We start from the raw sequence: 19,418 nt of genomic DNA, 5'->3' as shown, positions 1-19,418 counted from the left end.
TTGTTTTGTTTTGTTTTCTCTCACTTTCAAAAACAATTAGCTTCCCAAAAATTTTGGAATTTGGGACTTGCTTTTGACCACCAGTCGGCCCCCAAAGACGAAGCCCTTGAAGATTCCCTAACCCAGGAGAGTTCAATGACTTGGGTTCCTACGCAGTGGATGGCTAGCCACCCGGGGCCTTTTGGGAATTACAGGGCCTGATGGGGCTTGCTAACAAGAAACCAGGCCCAATGTGGTGGCATGGACCTGTAATCCTGACACTTAGAAGGCAAGATGTTACTGTGGGCTTTCCCACCCGCATACAAGTTCCCCGAGATTCCACCCTGAGACTTCTTTTATACGAATAAATGCTTAGGCCAATAACCTAGGCTCTGTTCCTCAACAAGCTTATATCTCAATGATCAGCAGTTTATTCTATTCTCTGAACGGCACATGGCTGGTTACCATCTCAGTTCTGTGAGTCTGTCTGTCTCCAGCATTCGAGGTCAGTCTCCTGTGCCTGAGTATTTCCCAGAATTCCTCTCCCTCTCCTCCTCCCTCCTCCTCTCCCTCTTCCTTCTTTCTCCTCCCTCCCCACCCCCAATTCCCACCTCCTATTTCCTGCCTCAGGTCATTGGCCATACACTTTGCGGAGGGGGCAGGTGAATGCTTTCACATAGTGCACAAGAGTCCTGAGGGTTCCAGGTTGTAGTGAGGACCCCACCCCACCTCCCCCCCCAAAAAAGCTGCCTGTAGCTCAGTGCACAACACAAGGTCTCTGGTTCCAAGCCAAGCACTATAAGTTCGATCCTGGGGTCCCACGTGGTAGAGAAGTGATTCCCACAAGCTGTGCGCTGACCTCCACACATGTGCTGTGGCAAGTGTACACACACACACACACACACACACACACACACACACTTTAAAATGTAATAACAACCCTTGAAGTTGAACCTCCCCCCTCCTCTTCCTCAGCCCCGGCACCTGCCGCTCCCTTCCTCCTCCTTCTCTATGGATGTGACAGCTTTAGAACCTGAAGCACTCTCTGAGTCTGTCCTGTAGTGTGTGACTGTTTGAAATGAGATGTCCTTAGGTTTGTGCCCATACCGCAAGCCTGCCTTCTTTCCTTTCTGAGGACCAACCCTACACCCAGGACAGGCTCATCTGACCGTCACCAGGCAGCCAGGCTGTTGGCTGCCAGGAGTGTGGCTGTGTTCCCCTCGAGGTCTTGGGCCTCTTCCATAAACCAGAGTGTCCCCCAAAGGAGGACGTTGACTCCACTGTCCTTGTTGGATGCAGGTGGACCTGGCTACCCAGTACATCAAGTCCGCGGTAAAGAATGTGCCCTCAGTGTTCCTGATGACGGACTCCCAGGTGGCTGAGGAGCAGTTCCTGGTGCTGATCAATGACTTGCTGGCCTCCGGGGAAATCCCAGGCTTGTTTGGGGACGACGACCTTGAAAACATCATCTCTTCCATGCGGCCACAGGTGAAATCCCTCGGTATGGCCGACACTCGAGAGGCATGCTGGAAATTCTTCATCGAGAAAGTACGCAGGCAGCTCAAGGTGGGATTCTGCCTTGCATGGCTGCTCTAGGGCTTGTCTCCCTTCCTCCAGTAGCCTGGGTCTTTCTCTGTAGGGTTGGGACTATTTGTACCCAGATCAGGAAAGCCTATCAGGCGAAGATGGTGACAACAGGAGCAGCTGAGGAGCAGGGGCCTGGAGTTCTTCCCATAGGGGCTGCCAGAGGCACCTCAGGCTGGAGGAAGCCTTGTGTAGATTCACACTTCAAGTGTAGACAGATTGAATACTGAGAGAGGGAGGGAGGGAGAGAGACTTCTAGAAGACTTGAGTTACATTCCTACCACCCACATCAAGTAGCTCATAACCACCATACCTCCAGCTCCAGGGCACCCACACCAAACTTTTCTTCTGGCTCTGGAGGTACCCGCAATCACATTCATAATCAATCTCTCTCTCTCTCTCTCTCTCTCTCTCTCTCTCTCTCTCTCTCTCTCTCTCTGTGTGTGTGTGTGTGTGTGTGTGTGATAATCTCTTGCAAATAATAACTTTTATAAATTACAGAGCACACCTTGGGATGGCAATGGCTAGGGGAGGTAAAACACACTTGCCACATGAGCCTGGTGACCTGACTTCAATTCTTAGGACCCACATGAAGTCGGGAGAGGACCTGCTCTGCAAAGTTGTCCTTTGATATCACATGCATCACATACAAACATGCATAAGAAGCCCCTGTCCTGTGGAAAAGCAGGCAAAACTTCCTAAGACTGGTTTCAGAGATTCTGTGGTCATGCATTCCCTGCTGATTCCATGAGACAGCATTCCCTCTTCGGCGTCCCTCTCTGGCTCACACGGTCCTGTCAACAATTGTTGTCTGTGGGACTTGAGCCCCTGATGGCTACTGCCTGCTCCCACAGCCTGTAAGGCCCTGACCTCCAAGGGTTGCCGATGCCATATCTCTAGAGAGAGGGGGAAGCCAAGCCATTCTGCTGATCCACACAGCAGCCCCTTCTATCCAACCAGACCCCGTGCCCTGAAAGAAAGGGCCAGAGCAAGCAAGGGGAGGCTGAGTCTATGAGAAGCAATGTCCCCACCCATCAGGAGAGCCCAGGAAGCCAGCGCCCTGTCTGGAGATCGGCCTCCTGGGCCTGAAGGAGATGCTCCATGCCCAGTTGAAATCGCAGCCCCCAGTTGTCAAGCCTCATCTGCTGGGTGCAGACCCATTCCCCACCCTGCCCTTAGCCAGCCAGGCGTGGGGCTAGCCTGCACTTCACAGCACTAGTTAGGCCCATGGGGCTGAACGCTGGCACCCAGCCATGCCTCGCGCCGCTCTCCGTGGACACTGAGGCCTGGAGAGCAGTGGCTTCCTATGGAACGACGCCCTAACCTCTGCCTCCCCCACACCCAGGTGATTCTGTGTTTCTCCCCTGTGGGCTCTGTCCTGCGTGTGCGAGCCCGGAAGTTCCCTGCCGTGGTCAACTGCACAGCCATCAACTGGTTCCACGAGTGGCCAGAGGACGCTTTGGTATCTGTCAGTGCCCGCTTCCTGGAGGAAACAGAGGGCATCGAGGTGAGGCAGTGCCAGTCCGGATCGGGCTCCAGTCCCTTGCACAGGCGTCCTTCTACGCGGAGTGGCCAAGGGTGCTGGCCAGGGCTACGGCATGAGCGAGCACAGTAGCAAACCAACCCAGATTGAAACGGGGTGCTTGGACCATTTGGGGGCCAGAAGCTCCAAGGGCTTGTCCCCAGGGAGAATGGCAGATGTCAGAGGGTCGCCAAGCCCAGGGGTCCGGCAGAGGAAATGCCCGGCGATGCCTCTGATACAGCTGACACAGGAAGCATGTTCTCTAGTGAGATGGAGACAGGGCAGCCAGTCCAGGGGCCAGCCTCAGCTTGGCAATAAGTCTGAGGCCAGCCTGGGCTACAGGAGACAGTGTCTCAAACAACAACAGCAACAACAGCAGCAACAACAAAACCAAACCTCAGCTCTGCACTTTCCCAGTATACAAGCATGAGAATGCATGGGAATGTGTACACACGCGTGTGTGAGATGATAGGCTCTGCTGGGTCCCAGGCACCATAATAAAACCTGTAGTGACATGAAGTCACCTGACACTCTGCCACACTCAAGGGGCGTTGCTCCCCCTCATCTCTTTTTAGTTCTTCTTCCTTTAAAAAAAATTTTTTTGTGCACGTGTGTGCATGTGCGTGTGATTATGCATGTGTGTGTGCATGTGCGTGTATATGTGCATGTGTGTGTGCGTGTATATGTGCATGTGGGTGTTCATGTGCATGTGTGTGTGCGTGTATATGGGTATGTTGGGGGTGGCACATACATGCCACACTGCAGGTGATGGAGGTCAGAGGAAACTTAAGGGTGGCCCCAAGAGATTGAATTTAGGTCTTCAGGCTTGATAGCAAGTCACTTTACCCACTGAGACATCTTTAATGACCTCTGAGTATGTGTGTGTGTGTGTGTGTGTGTGTGTGTGTGTGTGTGTGTGTAAGCCAGAGGACTATCTGGGTACCACCTTCAGGAAGACAATGCACTTCCTTGGCGAGAAGGTTTCTCCCTGCCCTGGAACATGCTGATTATGTAGAGACTGGCTGGATAGCCAGCCCCAGGGATGACTCCAGCTCCCCAGGCCTGGGATAACACACATGCACCACCACACTGGATATTTTTTCCATGGGTTCTGGGATCGAACTCAGCTTCTCACATGTGGAACGCACTTTACTGACCAAGCCATTCGCTCAGCCCCTCTCCTGCACCTCTTGACATTTGAGACAAGGCAGGCCTTGGTTGAGCTTGAACCCAGGGTTTGAGTGAGACTGCTGGGGCCCATAGTGGCTGGCTCCTCTCATCCTGGGCCCTCCACAGTGTGTTGTGCAGGCCCAGGGATGACCAGCCCAGCCCGTGTCATCTCTCCTGCCTTGCAGCCTGAGGTGAAGACCTCCATCAGCCTCTTCATGGCCTACGTGCACACCACCGTCAATGATATGTCCAAGCTATACCTGGCGACCGAGAGGCGCTACAACTACACCACGCCCAAGACCTTTCTGGAGCAGATCAAACTCTATCAGAACCTGCTGGCCAAGAAGAGGATGGAGCTGGTCGCCAAGATCGAGCGGCTGGAGAACGGCCTCATGAAGCTGCAGAGCACAGCCTCTCAGGTAGGAGCCCTGGGGCTCGGGCCCCTGCCATAGAACCTTCTCACTGGAGCAGGTCTTCCACGGGGGGAGAGGGGGCAGTCACACTGGGGGTGTAGTCATCCCACGCAGTGGGTGCGAAGCGCTCTGATGACATCAGCACATGTGAGGGCGCCACGCCCATGTCCAGGGAAGCCTGCTTCTCAAGTCCAAGGCAGCCCAGGACTTCGCTGTATGCTGTTCACACTGGGCGCCTGCTCACAGGCTTCGTACAAGCCTCCCTGTCATGCCACATTGATCGTCAAGGTTTCTGCATGGCTTGAAACACCCTCTCTGCGGAGTCCGGCTACTGCACCGCCACAGCCCCCCTGCCCGTGATTCCCAGCCTCCTCCTGCCTGCCTAGGTTGGGCCAAGATGGGCCTCGCCAGCTCCCAGGAGTTTTGGGCCCCCCAGTCTCAGCTTCTCTCCCACTCTTCAACCAACCCGCAGGACTTTAATCACCCTCCCCCATCTGCACCCCAGGACCTTCAACAATCTCTCAACTTACAACTTTTATTAAGGGGTCACACTTTGTAGTCCCTTCTGGCCTATAACTCACCATATAGACCAGGCTAGCCTTGAACTCTGGTCTTCCTGCCTCTGCCCCCCAAGTGCCTGGATCACATCCTTGTGCACCCCTGTCCCCCAACCCCAAGTTCAGTTGACATTTTTGAATCTGGTCACCTTGACTCCTAGCACACCAGGACTATGTCTTAGATATATGTAGTTCCCTGTAAACACTCATTCCTCGATATAAGATTTCCTTCAATATATTGAAAAGACTCCAGAGAGAGTCCCTGGAAGTTGGGAGGCACCAAGGCAGCTCTCCTGAGTCTGAGGGCAAGCAGCAGCACACGGGCCACCCTCGGCAGGCCTGCAACCTCCTGGCTCCTCCCTAGGTGGACGACCTAAAGGCCAAGCTGGCGGTGCAGGAGGCCGAGCTGAAGCAGAAGAATGAAAACGCAGACAAGCTGATCCAGGTGGTGGGCGTGGAGACCGAGAAGGTCAGCAAGGAGAAAGCCATTGCGGACGAGGAGGAGATCAAGGTGGAGGTCATCAATAAGGTGGGTCTTGTGTGCCTGCCTCCCTGAGGGCTCAGGTGCCATCCACAGACAGGACTCAGGCTGAGACATTCCTACAAGGACAAACTGCCCAACCCAGGGAACCCCAGGAGAGAAGGCCCTACCCGACCTCAGGCTGGATTCTAAGAGGATTCTTAGAGAATGCCCACAGACAGCCAGGATCTTCATGGGGAGCCCCTCCGCTGCAGCATCTCCATTGCAGCCCGGCCTGGCCCCAGCACCTCACCCAATTTGTCAATTCGTCGTCATCTTTGCTGTGTGGTTGCTTTGTGTGTTGTTCTGGTTTGGGGGGAGGGGTGCTGGAGACTGAGCCAAGGACTTCACACATGCTAACTGAGAAGTGCTGGCTGAACCACGGAGTCACATCCCTAACCCTCGTCTGACTTGGTGTTCTGACACAGTCTCTCACCAAGTTGCCCTTGCTGGTCTCGAACGGGCAACCCTCGTGCCTCAGCATCTCAAGCAGTGGGGAGTACAGATCTGTATCACCAGGCCTGGCTTCCCTTTGCATCTGAATGGGGAACTTGGTTCTGCAAGTGTGTGAGGGTCGAGGAGACACCGCCTCATCACCAGTGCTTACTCTGTGACTTCTGCTCTAGCCTCCACCAGGAGGGCAAACCTCCATGTTATAGACACTGGGCTCAGGGGAACATCCTTAGGCCTGTATCTGAACCGTGGACAAATCAAGTCCCCACAGTTCCTGACCCCCACCTCTGTCTGGAGATGGCAGCTGGCACCTATGCAGCAAGCAGACCTTCACACTCTGGGCACACTCTAGTGAACCAGCCAGGTAGGGCCGAGTAGTTCCCACTGAAAGCTGAGCAGGGAGAAGCTCCAGACTTAGATGGCCAGGAGCTGGGACCCCATTCCCCTTTTAACCTGCAGAACCAAAAGCCCGCAAGGTAGATAGAAAAACTGAGGCACGGGTGGGCCATAAAATTTTCCAGGGTCTTAAGCCAGCAAGTGACATAGGATCCAAGATTTAAACACAGGATCCACGGCTAAACAAAGACCTTGTGCCCGCTTCCTGATGACAGCAATGGAATGGTTAATGTCCTGGCACTTTTCCCCCCCCTAGCCCTCATCTGAGTACAGTGCTTCCGGAAGAAGCTAGGGATTGCCCCACCACCTCGGCTGAGCTTTACTCTCTATGTCCCCTCTGCTTAGCTATGCCCCATGGGTGTCCCTAAAGGATCCTCAGGGAGAAAAGACTGTCCTCCCCCCTTGCCCAGGGCCCAGCAACACACTCGGGGCCCAGTGACCTCTCCCCCACTCTCCTGTCACCCAGATGTCGCTCCTGTGCAAAGACACCCAGTCACCCTTAGCAAGAAGGCTAAGGGTCCTTTCCAACCAAGCAAACCAAGGAATTGTCCCTATGAGCGAGCAAGCGAGCGAGCACTGGTGTGCTCCCATGAGGGAATGAATGCTCACGTGTGCATAGGAGGGATGGGTGACATGTTTGAAATGCTCTAGTTTTGAAAGGCTCTTTCAATGTGATCTCAAAGTGAAGAGGGAGAGAGAAGGGCTGGAGTTTCCCTTCAGTCCCGGGAGCTGGAGCTGATAGGGGGACCGAATCCCAATGGAGCACACCAGGTCCCTTTGCACATGGTCGGTCTCACCTGAGAGCAAGAGGCAAGGGCCAAGGTGACAAGGCAAGGGAGGCTGGTCTCATGAGTGAGCACACCACAGACACTAGTGATTGGGGTATCCAACGAAGACAACATGGCATCCAGAGGGAGGAACGCAGGAGCACTGGGGCCTGGCTGTAGCCAGGAGGAGAGTTCACCTCATTCACCCCATCCCCCTGCCTGCCCTTCTTGGATAGGTGGGTGGGTAGATGAATGGATAGGTAGGTGGGCAGATGGATGGGTGGGTGGGTAGATGAGTGGATGAATGGATGAATGGGTGGATGGATGGGTAGAGGATGGGTGGGTGGATGGATGGGTGGATGGATGGGTGGATATGTGCATGGATGTTTGGACAGGCCTACACTGAGTTTTCCTGTTTGTCTCCCTTCTAGAATGTTACTGAGAAACAGAAAGCCTGTGAAACAGACCTGGCCAAGGCCGAACCAGCGCTCTTGGCTGCACAAGAGGCCCTGGACACCCTGAACAAGGTAATGTGGGAAGTGGAAAGAAAGGGGGCTGGGGTGGTCAAGTGGTGTTCAGGGGTGACGGTCATGTGCTTGTCTCTGTAGAACAACCTGACTGAGCTGAAGTCCTTCGGATCCCCGCCAGACGCCGTGGTCAACGTCACAGCTGCTGTCATGATCCTGACAGCACCTGGGGGCAAGATCCCCAAGGACAAGAGCTGGAAGGCCGCGAAGATCATGATGGGCAAGGTGGACACATTCCTGGACTCGCTCAAGAAGTTCGACAAGGAGCACATTCCCGAGGCCTGCCTAAAGGCCTTCAAGTACGCGGTAGGGTGGGGCTCGCCTGCCCCTTTGCCCTGGAGCTGCGTCCGAATGGTCAAGCAAAGGATGGCCTCAGTCCAGGGAGCCCTGTCACCTCTGTCCCCCACGGGAAGGGAGCTGGGACAGATAGACCTACAACTGCTCATTTAAACCACAGCTTCCCCCACATACAGCCGACAGCCTGAACAGGGAACAACCTAGGCCACAGGACCAAGGAGAGGTCAGCCCTGCCCAAAGAGCGGCTGACCTCACACCTCTCACACACACACACACACACACACACACACACACACACACACACACACCACACATGAACACAACCACAGGGTTGCAGGGTTTTGAGTCCCACATCTGCTCTGCCACAGGGCACAGCCACTCGGCAAGGCAGGACACGGGAAGTTGCCCATGCTTACCCCACACCGTCACCAGGGCAGGTGTGGGCTATAGGGGAGCCCCAGGACACTGCTCCAGAGGTGGGGAAGCACAGTCTGAGGTGAGGGACAGCTGTAGCTGGCTCGGGGGTCCCCAGGCCTGTGAAGAGGCTGGGGCCGTGGGGTTCCCAGGCTCTTGGACACCCAGGCGCTGCTGGAAGTCTCGGAAGAGCTGAGAACAGAATCTGGGACCATGGGCTGGATCTAGCCCGGGGCCCAGGGAGAAGGGGAAGCTCCAGCTGGTCCCACGGGGAGTCTTTGGCTTGATTATAAGCTTGGGCTTGGTGGCAGTCATGGCTGGAAGTGCAGAGTGGCCTTCTACAGGAGATTAGACAGGGCTCTGTAGGCAAAGGTCACCTCCATGGCTCCCCACAGCGAATCCCAATGATGGGCCTGAGGTTAAATACTCTTGCAGGGAGGAATGTCCTGGAAGGAAAGTTTATGGGCTATGCCCTCCAGGCCTCTACATACCTCATTAGCATGGAAATCTGACTTGAGCCTACATGACCACAGGTCACATCCCCTACCTGTGGAGGGGTTTGGGGCATTGCCCTTATGTGACTGATGGCCACAAATCTATTGGGGCTACGGCTAGTGACAGGGGCCTGGTTCCCAGGAGCAGGCAAAGCTCCTACCATCCCTCAGGGTCCCCGGGGCTTCAAGCCTTAGCTCAGCCAGGGACCACACTACCTTTCGGTCCCACACAGGGTGTACCAGCGCATGTCACCATCATGCACATAGGTGCGGGCTCACCACACCTTGAGTGCTCACTGGGGTTCTGCCATGTGCAATCCCACCGTGAGGGCCTCTCTGGGGAATAGCACTGAAACGAGAAGGTATCTTGGGGACCCCACTGACATTTGCCAGGCACCCCCATTTTTGTGAACACTCCAGGACATGTGTCCTTGTCTCTTGCCCTCTGGTGACCCTACTTGTTCCTCTGGTGGCCCTTCTTCAGGTGCCACTTGTCCCTGGCTAGGAAAGAAGGTCACGCTGTGACTTCAGCATCTCCAACCCCTGTGTGCGAAGGAGACAGTTCAGATACTAAAACTATTTGGCTACCATGGAATAATGTAAGGCACAGGAAAAGTGTGGTGTAGGTGAAATGGCTCAGTAGGTAAGGTGCTTGACCCCACACCTGACCGCATGAGTTCTGTCTCTAGGACTCATAGGAGAGAAACAACTCTCTCAGTTTGTCCTCTGTCCCCCAGGGGCATCGAGGGAACACACACAAAGAACATGCACGTACGCACAAAGAACATGTGATGACGTTTTAAAGCTGGGCATGGTGGCGCACACCTTTAATCCCAGGGGCAGGCAGATTTGAGTCTGAGGTCAGCCTGGTCTACAGAGAGGGTTCTGCAACAGGAAGGGCTACACAGAGAAACCCTGTCTCAACACACACACAAAGAATATACCCACACAAACACACACACTCACCACAAATATTAAAAAGAAGAGGGCTGGAGAGATGGCTCAGTGGTTAAGGACACTGACTGCTCTTCCAGAGGTCCTGAGTTCAATTCCCAGCAACCACATGGTGGCTCACAGCCATCTGTAATGAGATCTGATGCCCTCTTCTGGTGTGTCTGAAGACAGTGACAGTGTACTCACATACATAAAATAAATATAAAGAAATCTCATCTCCCAGTGCTGCTGCCATTACCGTGACTAGGGTAGCCTAAGGTGCAGAAGCAGCTGCAAAGCTCGGGGACCAGGGCATGTGTTCTGTCATGACTCTGCTCAGCACCAATGCTTTCCTTCCAGGCCGTACCAAGGCAACCCCACCTTTGACCCTGAGTTCATTCGCTCCAAGTCCACAGCCGCGGCAGGCCTGTGCTCCTGGTGCATCAACATTGTGCGCTTCTATGAGGTCTACTGCGACGTGGCGCCCAAGAGGCAGGCCCTGGAGGAAGCCAACGCCGAGCTGGCTGAGGCGCAGGAGAAGCTGTCCCGGATCAAAAACAAGATTGCGGTAAGTGCTCGCCCGCCAGCCAGGAGGCCCTGCCAGTCAAGGTTTCTGCTTTAAAACTCACTGGCACAGCCCGTGGTCATAGATTATTAAATGACATAGGAAGGCACCACAGAGCAAGCCAGGGGACTATGGGAGTGGGGGCGATGCTGGGCCTCGAGGCCCTGAGACTCTGGGAACTGGGAACATCCCCCAACTTAATTTTTTTTTTTTTTCAGGAACTCAATGCCAACCTGAGCAACCTTACCTCAGCATTTGAAAAAGCAACAGCTGAGAAAATCAAGTGTCAGCAGGAGGCGGATGCCACCAACAGGGTGATCTCTTTGGCCAACAGGTAGGAGGGCCCTCAACATGGCCACGCCTCCTGTTTCCCAGACCCCAAAGGGGCCCGAGCTCTCAGAAGGAAGCAGACTTCCCAGGAACCCAGGCCTGCCCCCAGGACTGTCCAGAGTCACCGGCTCTCTCTCGGGCAGCACGTGTCCCAGTGTCCTCAGGGAGTGATGTCTAGGTCTTTGTGGATGAAGCACCAGAATCCAACTCAGTAGGATTGCAGGGAGGGGCACAAAAAGCAGAAGTGAACGGTCTCTGCACCACACACTGTCGTCTGTCATTATTCACACTTGTCCCGCCGCCTCCGAGGACTCCGTGGGGCTGGGGCATTCATTAGTCAGTGGCTTAACACCTGCAGTCAGGACTTTTCCAGCCCGCTTGCTCGCTCGCAACAACTCCTGATCCCCGTCCCAGTACCCAGTAGGTAGGTGTTGATGTGTGTGATCCGGAACCTACTGTGCTCAGGGCAGGCGCCATGTTTCTTCCAGACCGGCATTCTGGTCGCTTTACTATCACTGCTAGTCTGTGCATGCTCAAAGTTGAGCGCTGTTGTCCCCTGCCATGGATTTGGATTGCAGGGTACTGCTGGTCCCAGGAATCAAGTACGACCCACGTCTGTGCTTTGCACACTCGGGCAGCCCCACTGCAAAGTGCTGTGAGAGAAATTGCTTTTATGCCGGTATCTAAACCATTAGCACACCCACATGTGCTCAGTGGAGAACTACCACCAAGTTGCCGTGTGGCTTCAAGCATGGGTCTGCTGTTGCCGAGATGGTGTCTCATGTAGCCCAGGCTAGCCTCAAACTTCATATGTATCAGAGGATGGCTGTGGACTTCTGATCCCCCTGCCTCCACTCCCCAAGGGCTGGTGTTACAGGCAGATATCACCATACTTGATTTATACAATGCTGGGGATCGAACCCATGGCCTAGTGTAGGCTAGGCCACCTTTCCACTGGCTGAGCCCCAACCACAGCTTGTTGTTTTGGTCTTTGAGACAGTCTCACTATGGAGCCAAGGCTAGCCTTGAACTTGCAGTGATCCTCCTGACCCTTCTTCCTGAATGCTGGGATTGCAGGTGTGGTGTGTGCCCACCACCCGGGGTCTCAGTGTGTATTTTATTATTTTATAACCCTGCCGCCCACAAGTCTATAGTTCGCACACAGGGTTCACGGCCTCCATGGTGGGACAACACAGTTCTACAGTTTGGCTACACTGTATTATGCTCCCAGCATACGACACATGCTTCTAGCCACCTGCCCAGGAACTCTTTGGATCCTCCAATGACACACACACACATACACACACACACAAACTTATTTTTGAGATGCCTTGGCTGCTCAAAGGCTGGGCAGTTCTGAGCCTCCCTTGGCTAGCATACTTTCCCACCGGTACTCCTGGCTCATCACCATCTGAATCTATTTTTAATTTTGCTACCCTGTTACCTACCTCTGTGAGACCCACTGGTCTTTGCCGCCCCAGACGCTCCTGGGCAGCCCTGCCGGGGCCACTCCCCTTTCACCTACATTTTGGATGCTCTTCCTCTGCAGCTCTGAATCTGATCCATCTCTCCCCCCACCCCCAAGTCATGGCGAATCTTGCTCCTCTCCCCTGCGTCCTAGCCCTCGAAACTCTAAGGGTCCTGCCCTGTCTTCTTTTGCCCAGCCATAGGCTCCTGGCATCTTTATTGATCGATCAAAAATCAGTTGGGAAGCCGGGCAATGGTGGCGCACGCCTTTAATTCCAGCACTTGGGAGGCAGAGGCAGGCAGATTTCTGAGTTCGAGACCAGCCTGGTCTACAGAGTGAGTTCCAGGACAGCCAGGGCTACACAGAGAAACCCTGTCTCAAAAAACAAAAACAAAACAAAAACAAAACAAAACAAAAAATCAGTTGGGGACAAGGACCTTCAGCGTTTGGACATACAGATTCCCAACCGAATCACAGCATTAGAACCAATCAATCTCTGGACTCCAGTGGCAGGGTCAATTCTCGGACACCGGTTTTCTTCTTGTCCCCCATCCTGGGGCCGCAGTCGCTGATTTACTCTGTGGTCAGCATGATTCAGGCACTCTGCGAAGGTCCCAGGCCACCTTAGCTGGTGGCACAGGTGTAACCCAACCACCATCTGAGAGAGGTGACCTTAGCCGCCTCTGGGCCACTGGGAAGCAAGGCCACCGGGCACGGCACCTACACGCAATACTGGCCAGGGCCAGCACTTTCAGACTCGCTGGGTTCCAGTTGGTGGCCAGCAGCCCCATGATGCTCCACTGTCCTACAGATGCCCCTTCCTGCCAGCCGTGCGTGCCAGTGATCATAGTGAAGGGACATAGGCACAGGTGACCCAGCCAGGGGATGGGGACAGATGCAGCACCCCCAAGTGTCACTCACACGGGCCGTTTTTTGTTTCCTATGAATTCCCTCCAAAGCTTGGCTACTGCTAAGCCACCAAGTCAGGCAAGCCTTTGGTGACCTGGTACGGGGTGCTATCTAGCTCACCCAGGCATGCTCCCTGTTCCTTGTCCTCTGGCAGACTTGTGGGAGGACTGGCTTCCGAAAATGTACGCTGGGCTGAGTCGGTGGAGAACTTCAAGAGCCAGGGTGTTACCCTGTGTGGTGACGTGCTGCTCATCTCCGCCTTCGTCTCCTACGTGGGTTACTTCACCAAGAAGTACCGAAATGAGCTGATGGATAAGTTCTGGATCCCTTACATCAATACGTTAAAGGTAAGAGGCACTGCGGTGGTTATGACTCAGGGAGACATGCAACCACGCTGCCACACTGGGGCTCCGTCAGCCTTATTTGCTGGGACTGACATCATCTCTGGCACTCACAAAGCTGCTCCTCCAAGCATCAGGAGAGAGGCCTCCTCCGCTAGCTGGATCGGCAGCTTATGTGGCCAGGACCAACTTAAGGACCTGTACACCCAGTGAGCCGTGGGGACATGGCTCAGTCTGTAAAGTGTACGTCTTGGAGACGTCAGGGCCTGAATCTGGATCCCAACCACCCACGCCGGTTAATAAAAAGCCAGCCGTGTGCACCTGTAACCCAGGCGCTGGGGTCTGAGGGGGAAGGCAGGCTCTCTGGCCATCCAGACTCACCAGATGAGTGGGCTCCAGGTTCAGTGAGAGTGCCTATCTCACAGCAGAAGCCAGAGTGTACCCGGAGAGACGGCTCCACGCTTAAGAGCACTGGCTGCTCTTGCAGAGGACCTGGGTTTGGTTCCCAGCACCCACATGGACACCCATGACCACCCATAACTCCAGTTCCAGGGAAATCTGATGCCCTCTTCTGTCCTCCAAGGGCCCATGTGCACACAGACAAGCAGGCAAGGCACCCTGCACATAAAGAAAATTAAGAAAAGAATAAGGCAGAGGGTTGGCAAAATGGCTTAGTGGGTAAGGCAAGTTGCTGCCAAGCTAAAAATCTAGGTCTGATCCCCAGGACACACACACTGCACACACACACACACACACACTGCACACACACACACTGCACACACACACACACACACACACACACTGCACACACACACCACACACACGGAGAGAGAGAGAGAGACAGAGAGAGAGAGAGAGAGAGAGAGACAGAGAGAGACAGAGAGAGACAGAGAGGGACAGACAGATAGATGGAAACAAAGGTTCCCTCCCTCGCAGGTCCCGATCCCCATCACAGAGGGCCTGGATCCCTTGACTCTGCTGACCGATGACGCAGACGTGGCCACCTGGAACAACCAGGGTCTGCCCAGCGACCGCATGTCCACAGAGAATGCCACCATCCTGTGCAACACAGAGCGCTGGCCACTGATTGTGGATGCCCAGCTCCAAGGCATCAAGTGGATCAAAAACAAATATGGCAGTGAGCTGCAGGCCATCCGCCTGGGACAGAAGAGGTGCGGGCGGCACCGGGCGGGGAGGGGGGGAGATGACGGGGATACCCGGGTCTCTGTGTATACATGTGCCTCAGGCCCCGTGAGTGAGGTAGATGGCTGTGCCTTGGGCCTTCTGTGTTTATTAGACAGCTGGGGGCCCAGGGCACAGCCGGCACTGACCAGTGCTGTGTGTACACAGGTACCCCTTAAGGTGAGTATGTGGGGGCAGGCAGGAAGCAGCCCAGGCTTGCTCTCCCACACGTGTTGAGCCCTGAGCTGACAGAATGCTGGCCCAGCAGCAAAGAATCAAGCCAGCCTCCTTTCTCCGCTTTACAGGGGAGGGCAACTAGACCTGGGCTTTTTGGCTGTTGTCCCGCTGTGGGGCTCTAGGCTGGTCTTTCATCTCGTGTGGGGTTTGCATTGTGCTCCAAAAGAGAAACGAGAGCCATCAGTGCCCAGGAGCCAGGGGCTGCAAGGAGGCTTCCTGGTGCCCTAGAACAGGTCCAGACAGAGCAGGGAGAACATCTGGCTCTGTAGCCAGAGATCCCCTCCCACCCTCGCCTCCCACTGTCACCCAGGCTCCTACCCAAAGGCCCCAACCCCCAACCTGTAAGTCCACAGATGACTGGCTGGGGAAGGAGAAATTGGTCCAGACTGGCTGGTGAGCTCCCAGGACACATCCTTCCACGGGGCTAGGGCTACCTCTTGGGGCTTGCCTTGCTTCCCAGGGCCCCCAAGCCACACCCTGTCTCTGTTCTGTGCCCAGCTACCTGGACATCATCGAGCAGGCCATCTCAGCAGGTGACACCTTACTCATCGAGAACATTGGCGAGACTGTAGACCCCGTGCTCGACCCACTGCTGGGCAGGAACACCATCAAAAAGGGGAGGTGAGAAGCCATGCCCACCCCCACCCCAAATGAACCCCTCCCAGGGCAGCCCCAGCTGGGGGGTGGGGAGCAGTGAAGGGCCTCCCTTCACTAAATGCTGAGAAGGGACTTAAGTGCTCCAGGGGACTAGAAAGGCCAGCTCCACCCCAGGGATGAGGGACCATGTGGGGTCCTTCATAGCACCGGGCCTCTCTCCATGCATTTCAAAGTCTTGAGACTTACAGTTCTTTTAAAAAATCCTTTACAACACATATTCCCCATCTTACTCCATTTTGTCCCACTCCCTTTGAACTACTTTTCCTTCACACACACACACACACACACACACACACACACACACATACACACACGTCTATACACAGTACCTTTACAGTACTGTGCCCAGTACTGTAAAGGCCAGAAGAGTGCAAATAGGCCCCTGGAACTGAAGTCACAGACATTTCTGAGCCACCCCATGGATGCTGGGACCTGAACCCGGGTCTCTGGAAGAACACAAGTGCTCTTAACTGCTGAGCCGTCTCTCCAGCCCTACTGTACGCCCTTTGTTTTAACGGTCCACTGATTTAATTAGGGTTGCTTGCTTGAGCATAGGTCATTAACTGGAGCATGGGCAACTGAGCAGTGACGGAGACACTGAAGAAAGTGACACCTCTCCCCATCCCCCTACCCCAACCCCACCCCAGTTCCCTGAGTAGCCATTAGCTGCCAACAACTCCTGGGGAGGGGTGTGGCCTCCCTTTTCAGTTTTTCAAAACATTTTTTGCACGTGTCTATTCACATGGTTTGTGTACATGTGGGCTCCTGCGTGCCACAGGACTGTAGATCAAAGGTCAGCATATGGTGTAGGCTGTCTCCTCCTACCACGTGAGTCCCAGGGACTGAATTCAGGGTACCAAGCTTGGCAGAAAGACCCTTTACCCACTGGGCCTTCCTTTGCCCCCTCCCCATTTTAATTGTAAGGAACACTACAGTAAAGTGGGCGCTTCAGTGGCTGTCAGCACATCTGCCGTGCCCTATAACCCCCACCTCTGTCTTGTCCCGAGTTTTAATCATCCCACAGGAAAACCCCACACTGACTAAGCATGTTTCTGTCTCCGTGGCTTTGCTGGCGGCAGACACGGATGGTGCAATGTTTTGTGTCTGGATCTTTGTGTTTAGCCTCACATTGGCAGGGGTCCTCCACACCCACACCCTAGCACCTCTCAGAGCTAACTTCCTTTTCTCACCTGAGTGACCTTCCAGTGTCTGGACTACCACGCTTAGTTGTTTTTATAATACAGAGGGAGTAAAGTGCTGGGGCTGCACAGCAGCCCAGGACCAGGGTGACTGGTGTTCGGAGTAAACATCCTGATGTCTTGGACTCTGACAAAGCCCCTCATCCCCCCCAGCCCCACCCCCGCCCATGAATGCTGATACTCAGGACTAAGGGGGTTGGAGGTTGAGGGAGAGATGTGAGCTCAACCAGGAGAGAAGGGGAGTGGGCAGCTGCAGGGTTGTATGGCCGATGACCATCATCGCACTGGTGCTTGGCACCAATGGCAGGAGGAACTGGAGCTAGCAGTGCTTCTACCCAGGTACACGACTGCCCCTGGGCAAAGTAGCCACCAGAGGAAAGGACACTTGCTCTCCCCACCCCACCCCTAGAGCTCTTTGTCAGCCAAGGAGGTTACAGGAGGCAGGCATGGGTGGGCCACCAAGCTGGGGTGTGGTGGCCCTGTGGCTAAGCTTTGCCTGCCTCTTTTCCTCACCCACCAGGTTCATTAAGATCGGAGACAAGGAGGTGGAGTACCACCCCAGTTTCCGCCTGATCCTTCACACTAAGTACTTCAACCCGCACTACAAGCCTGAGATGCAGGCCCAGTGCACGCTCATCAACTTCCTGGTCACCAGAGACGGGCTCGAGGACCAGCTCCTGGCCGCTGTGGTGGCCAAAGAGCGCCCAGATCTGGAACAGCTCAAGGTGACGACCTCTAACAGACACCAGAAATGAGCCGGGTGGGACCTCAGCCAAGGACACCAGTTCCTCCTCCTGCCCCAAACTCAGTTCTAACCTCAGCGGCTCTTACACTTATGCCAGGGGCTCAGCGCTCTCAGATGGGCCTGAAGATCAAAGACGGTCACCAGAGCGGCTTCATGCCTGGCTGGCTGGGACTCTGTAGCAAAGCCTTTGTCTAGCACATTAAAACTCTTGGTTCAACCCTTGGTAGCACAAAAAAACGTAGGATTCTGGGCTGGGGACAGAGCTCACACAGTAATACATTTGAGGTGTAGTCTGAGGACTGAGTGTGACCCCTGCCCCCGAACCCAGAAAAGGCTGCCGTGTACTTGCAATCAATCCCAGGGTTGGGGCACACAGGTTGTGGACTCAGGAGGGCCTCTGGGACTTACCGGCCACACAGTCTAGCCTAATGGGTGAGCCCCGGATTTCAGTAAGAGACCCCATTTTTAAAAAACAAGGCAAACTGAGTCTGATGCTCTGGTCTTCACACATAGGCATACACACATGCACGACTGTAAGCATGAACACGCATGTACACACAAAGCGTGGCCAACTGTACTGGCTACTTCCTCAGCTCTGCCTCAGCCACACAATGGCTCTCGGTCTCCACAGCCAGAGGCCTGGCAGCCTGGAGTAGAGGCTGGCACCTCCATGGGCACCCTGCATGCTGGGGCCCAGCTGATTGTTGCTCTGCTCCCTGGGGCCCCCACTGCTCCTGTAGGCAAACCTCACCAAATCTCAGAATGAGTTCAAGATTGTGCTAAAGGAGCTGGAAGATTCTCTGCTAGCTCGGCTATCCGCCGCGTCGGGGAACTTTCTGGGAGACACTGCCTTGGTGGAAAACCTGGAGACCACCAAGCACACAGCCAACGAAATTGAGGAGAAGGTAGGCCCGCCCCCACAGTGACACACAGAAGGCTTGGCAGCCCACTGCATGAGTCCACCTGGGTACCTGTGACGGTTTCATTGCAAGTTTCAACAAAGTCATAATGAGGAATTAAGTATTTCAGGTTGTCCTGTGGGTATGTCTGTGGGGGACAATCTTGATTGTTAACTGATGTGGAAAGACACCCCCCCCCACTGTGGGTGGCGCCATCCCCTAGGCAGGCAGTCCCAGAGAGTATGAATAAGAAGAAGGCTGGCTGAGTTGCTCTTAATTTTGGATGTGATATTCCTAAATTCTGCCTTGACTTCCCCACAATAGGCTGTCACCTGGAACTGTGAGCCAAACCAGCCCCTTCCTCTGGCCAAGTCACTTTGTCACATTTTATCACAGCAACAGACGGAGGGAGCTGTCTGAAAGGCTTTCTAGGGGTCTTGGGAAGAATGAAGGGCTGGGACAGAGTGGGGTCCTCATGTGGGTGGCTTGTCTCCCTGGCGGTTCCCTCCAAGCCCCCTTTGTCTGTCTCGAGGTCCAAGAGGCCAAAATCACAGAAGTAAAGATCAATGAGGCACGAGAGAACTATCGCCCAGCCGCAGAAAGGGCCTCCCTGCTCTACTTTATCCTGAACGACCTCAACAAGATCAACCCCATCTACCAGTTCTCACTCAAGGTCAGACACACACACACACACACACACACACACACACACACACACACACACACACACACGGCACAAGGCCAGGGGTCCGAGTTCGTAGGGCGCCCCAGGTCAGGGAGCACAGGAGATGGCAGGCAGGAGCCAGAGGGTGGTGCTGTGGGAGTGGGTCTCTCCGCCCTACCTTTCTCCCAGCACCCCA

The 19,418-nt window shown here is 54.7% G+C and overlaps 1 protein-coding gene across 2 annotated transcripts in view; it reads left to right on the top strand.

The window, feature by feature from the left end:
- Positions 1 to 19,418, top strand: part of Dnah17 (dynein axonemal heavy chain 17) — a 103,781-nt gene that overhangs the window by 64,210 nt on the left and 20,153 nt on the right. For both annotated transcript variants that reach the window (XM_021213637.1, XM_021213638.2), the window contains 14 exons: positions 1,279 to 1,545; positions 2,909 to 3,070; positions 4,441 to 4,674; positions 5,590 to 5,754; positions 7,793 to 7,888; positions 7,970 to 8,187; positions 10,387 to 10,594; positions 10,810 to 10,925; positions 13,453 to 13,645; positions 14,576 to 14,811; positions 15,557 to 15,679; positions 17,435 to 17,639; positions 18,400 to 18,564; positions 19,091 to 19,231. In XM_021213637.1, the coding sequence (XP_021069296.1) occupies positions 1,279 to 1,545; positions 2,909 to 3,070; positions 4,441 to 4,674; positions 5,590 to 5,754; positions 7,793 to 7,888; positions 7,970 to 8,187; positions 10,387 to 10,594; positions 10,810 to 10,925; positions 13,453 to 13,645; positions 14,576 to 14,811; positions 15,557 to 15,679; positions 17,435 to 17,639; positions 18,400 to 18,564; positions 19,091 to 19,231 (2,529 nt within the window). The remainder of the gene's footprint in view (positions 1 to 1,278; positions 1,546 to 2,908; positions 3,071 to 4,440; positions 4,675 to 5,589; positions 5,755 to 7,792; positions 7,889 to 7,969; positions 8,188 to 10,386; positions 10,595 to 10,809; positions 10,926 to 13,452; positions 13,646 to 14,575; positions 14,812 to 15,556; positions 15,680 to 17,434; positions 17,640 to 18,399; positions 18,565 to 19,090; positions 19,232 to 19,418) is intronic.

Source organism: Mus pahari, chromosome 14 (assembly GCF_900095145.1).
Source record: "Mus pahari chromosome 14, PAHARI_EIJ_v1.1, whole genome shotgun sequence".
Lineage (NCBI taxonomy): Eukaryota > Metazoa > Chordata > Mammalia > Rodentia > Muridae > Mus > Mus pahari.
This window is presented reverse-complemented; position numbering and strand designations above follow the sequence as displayed.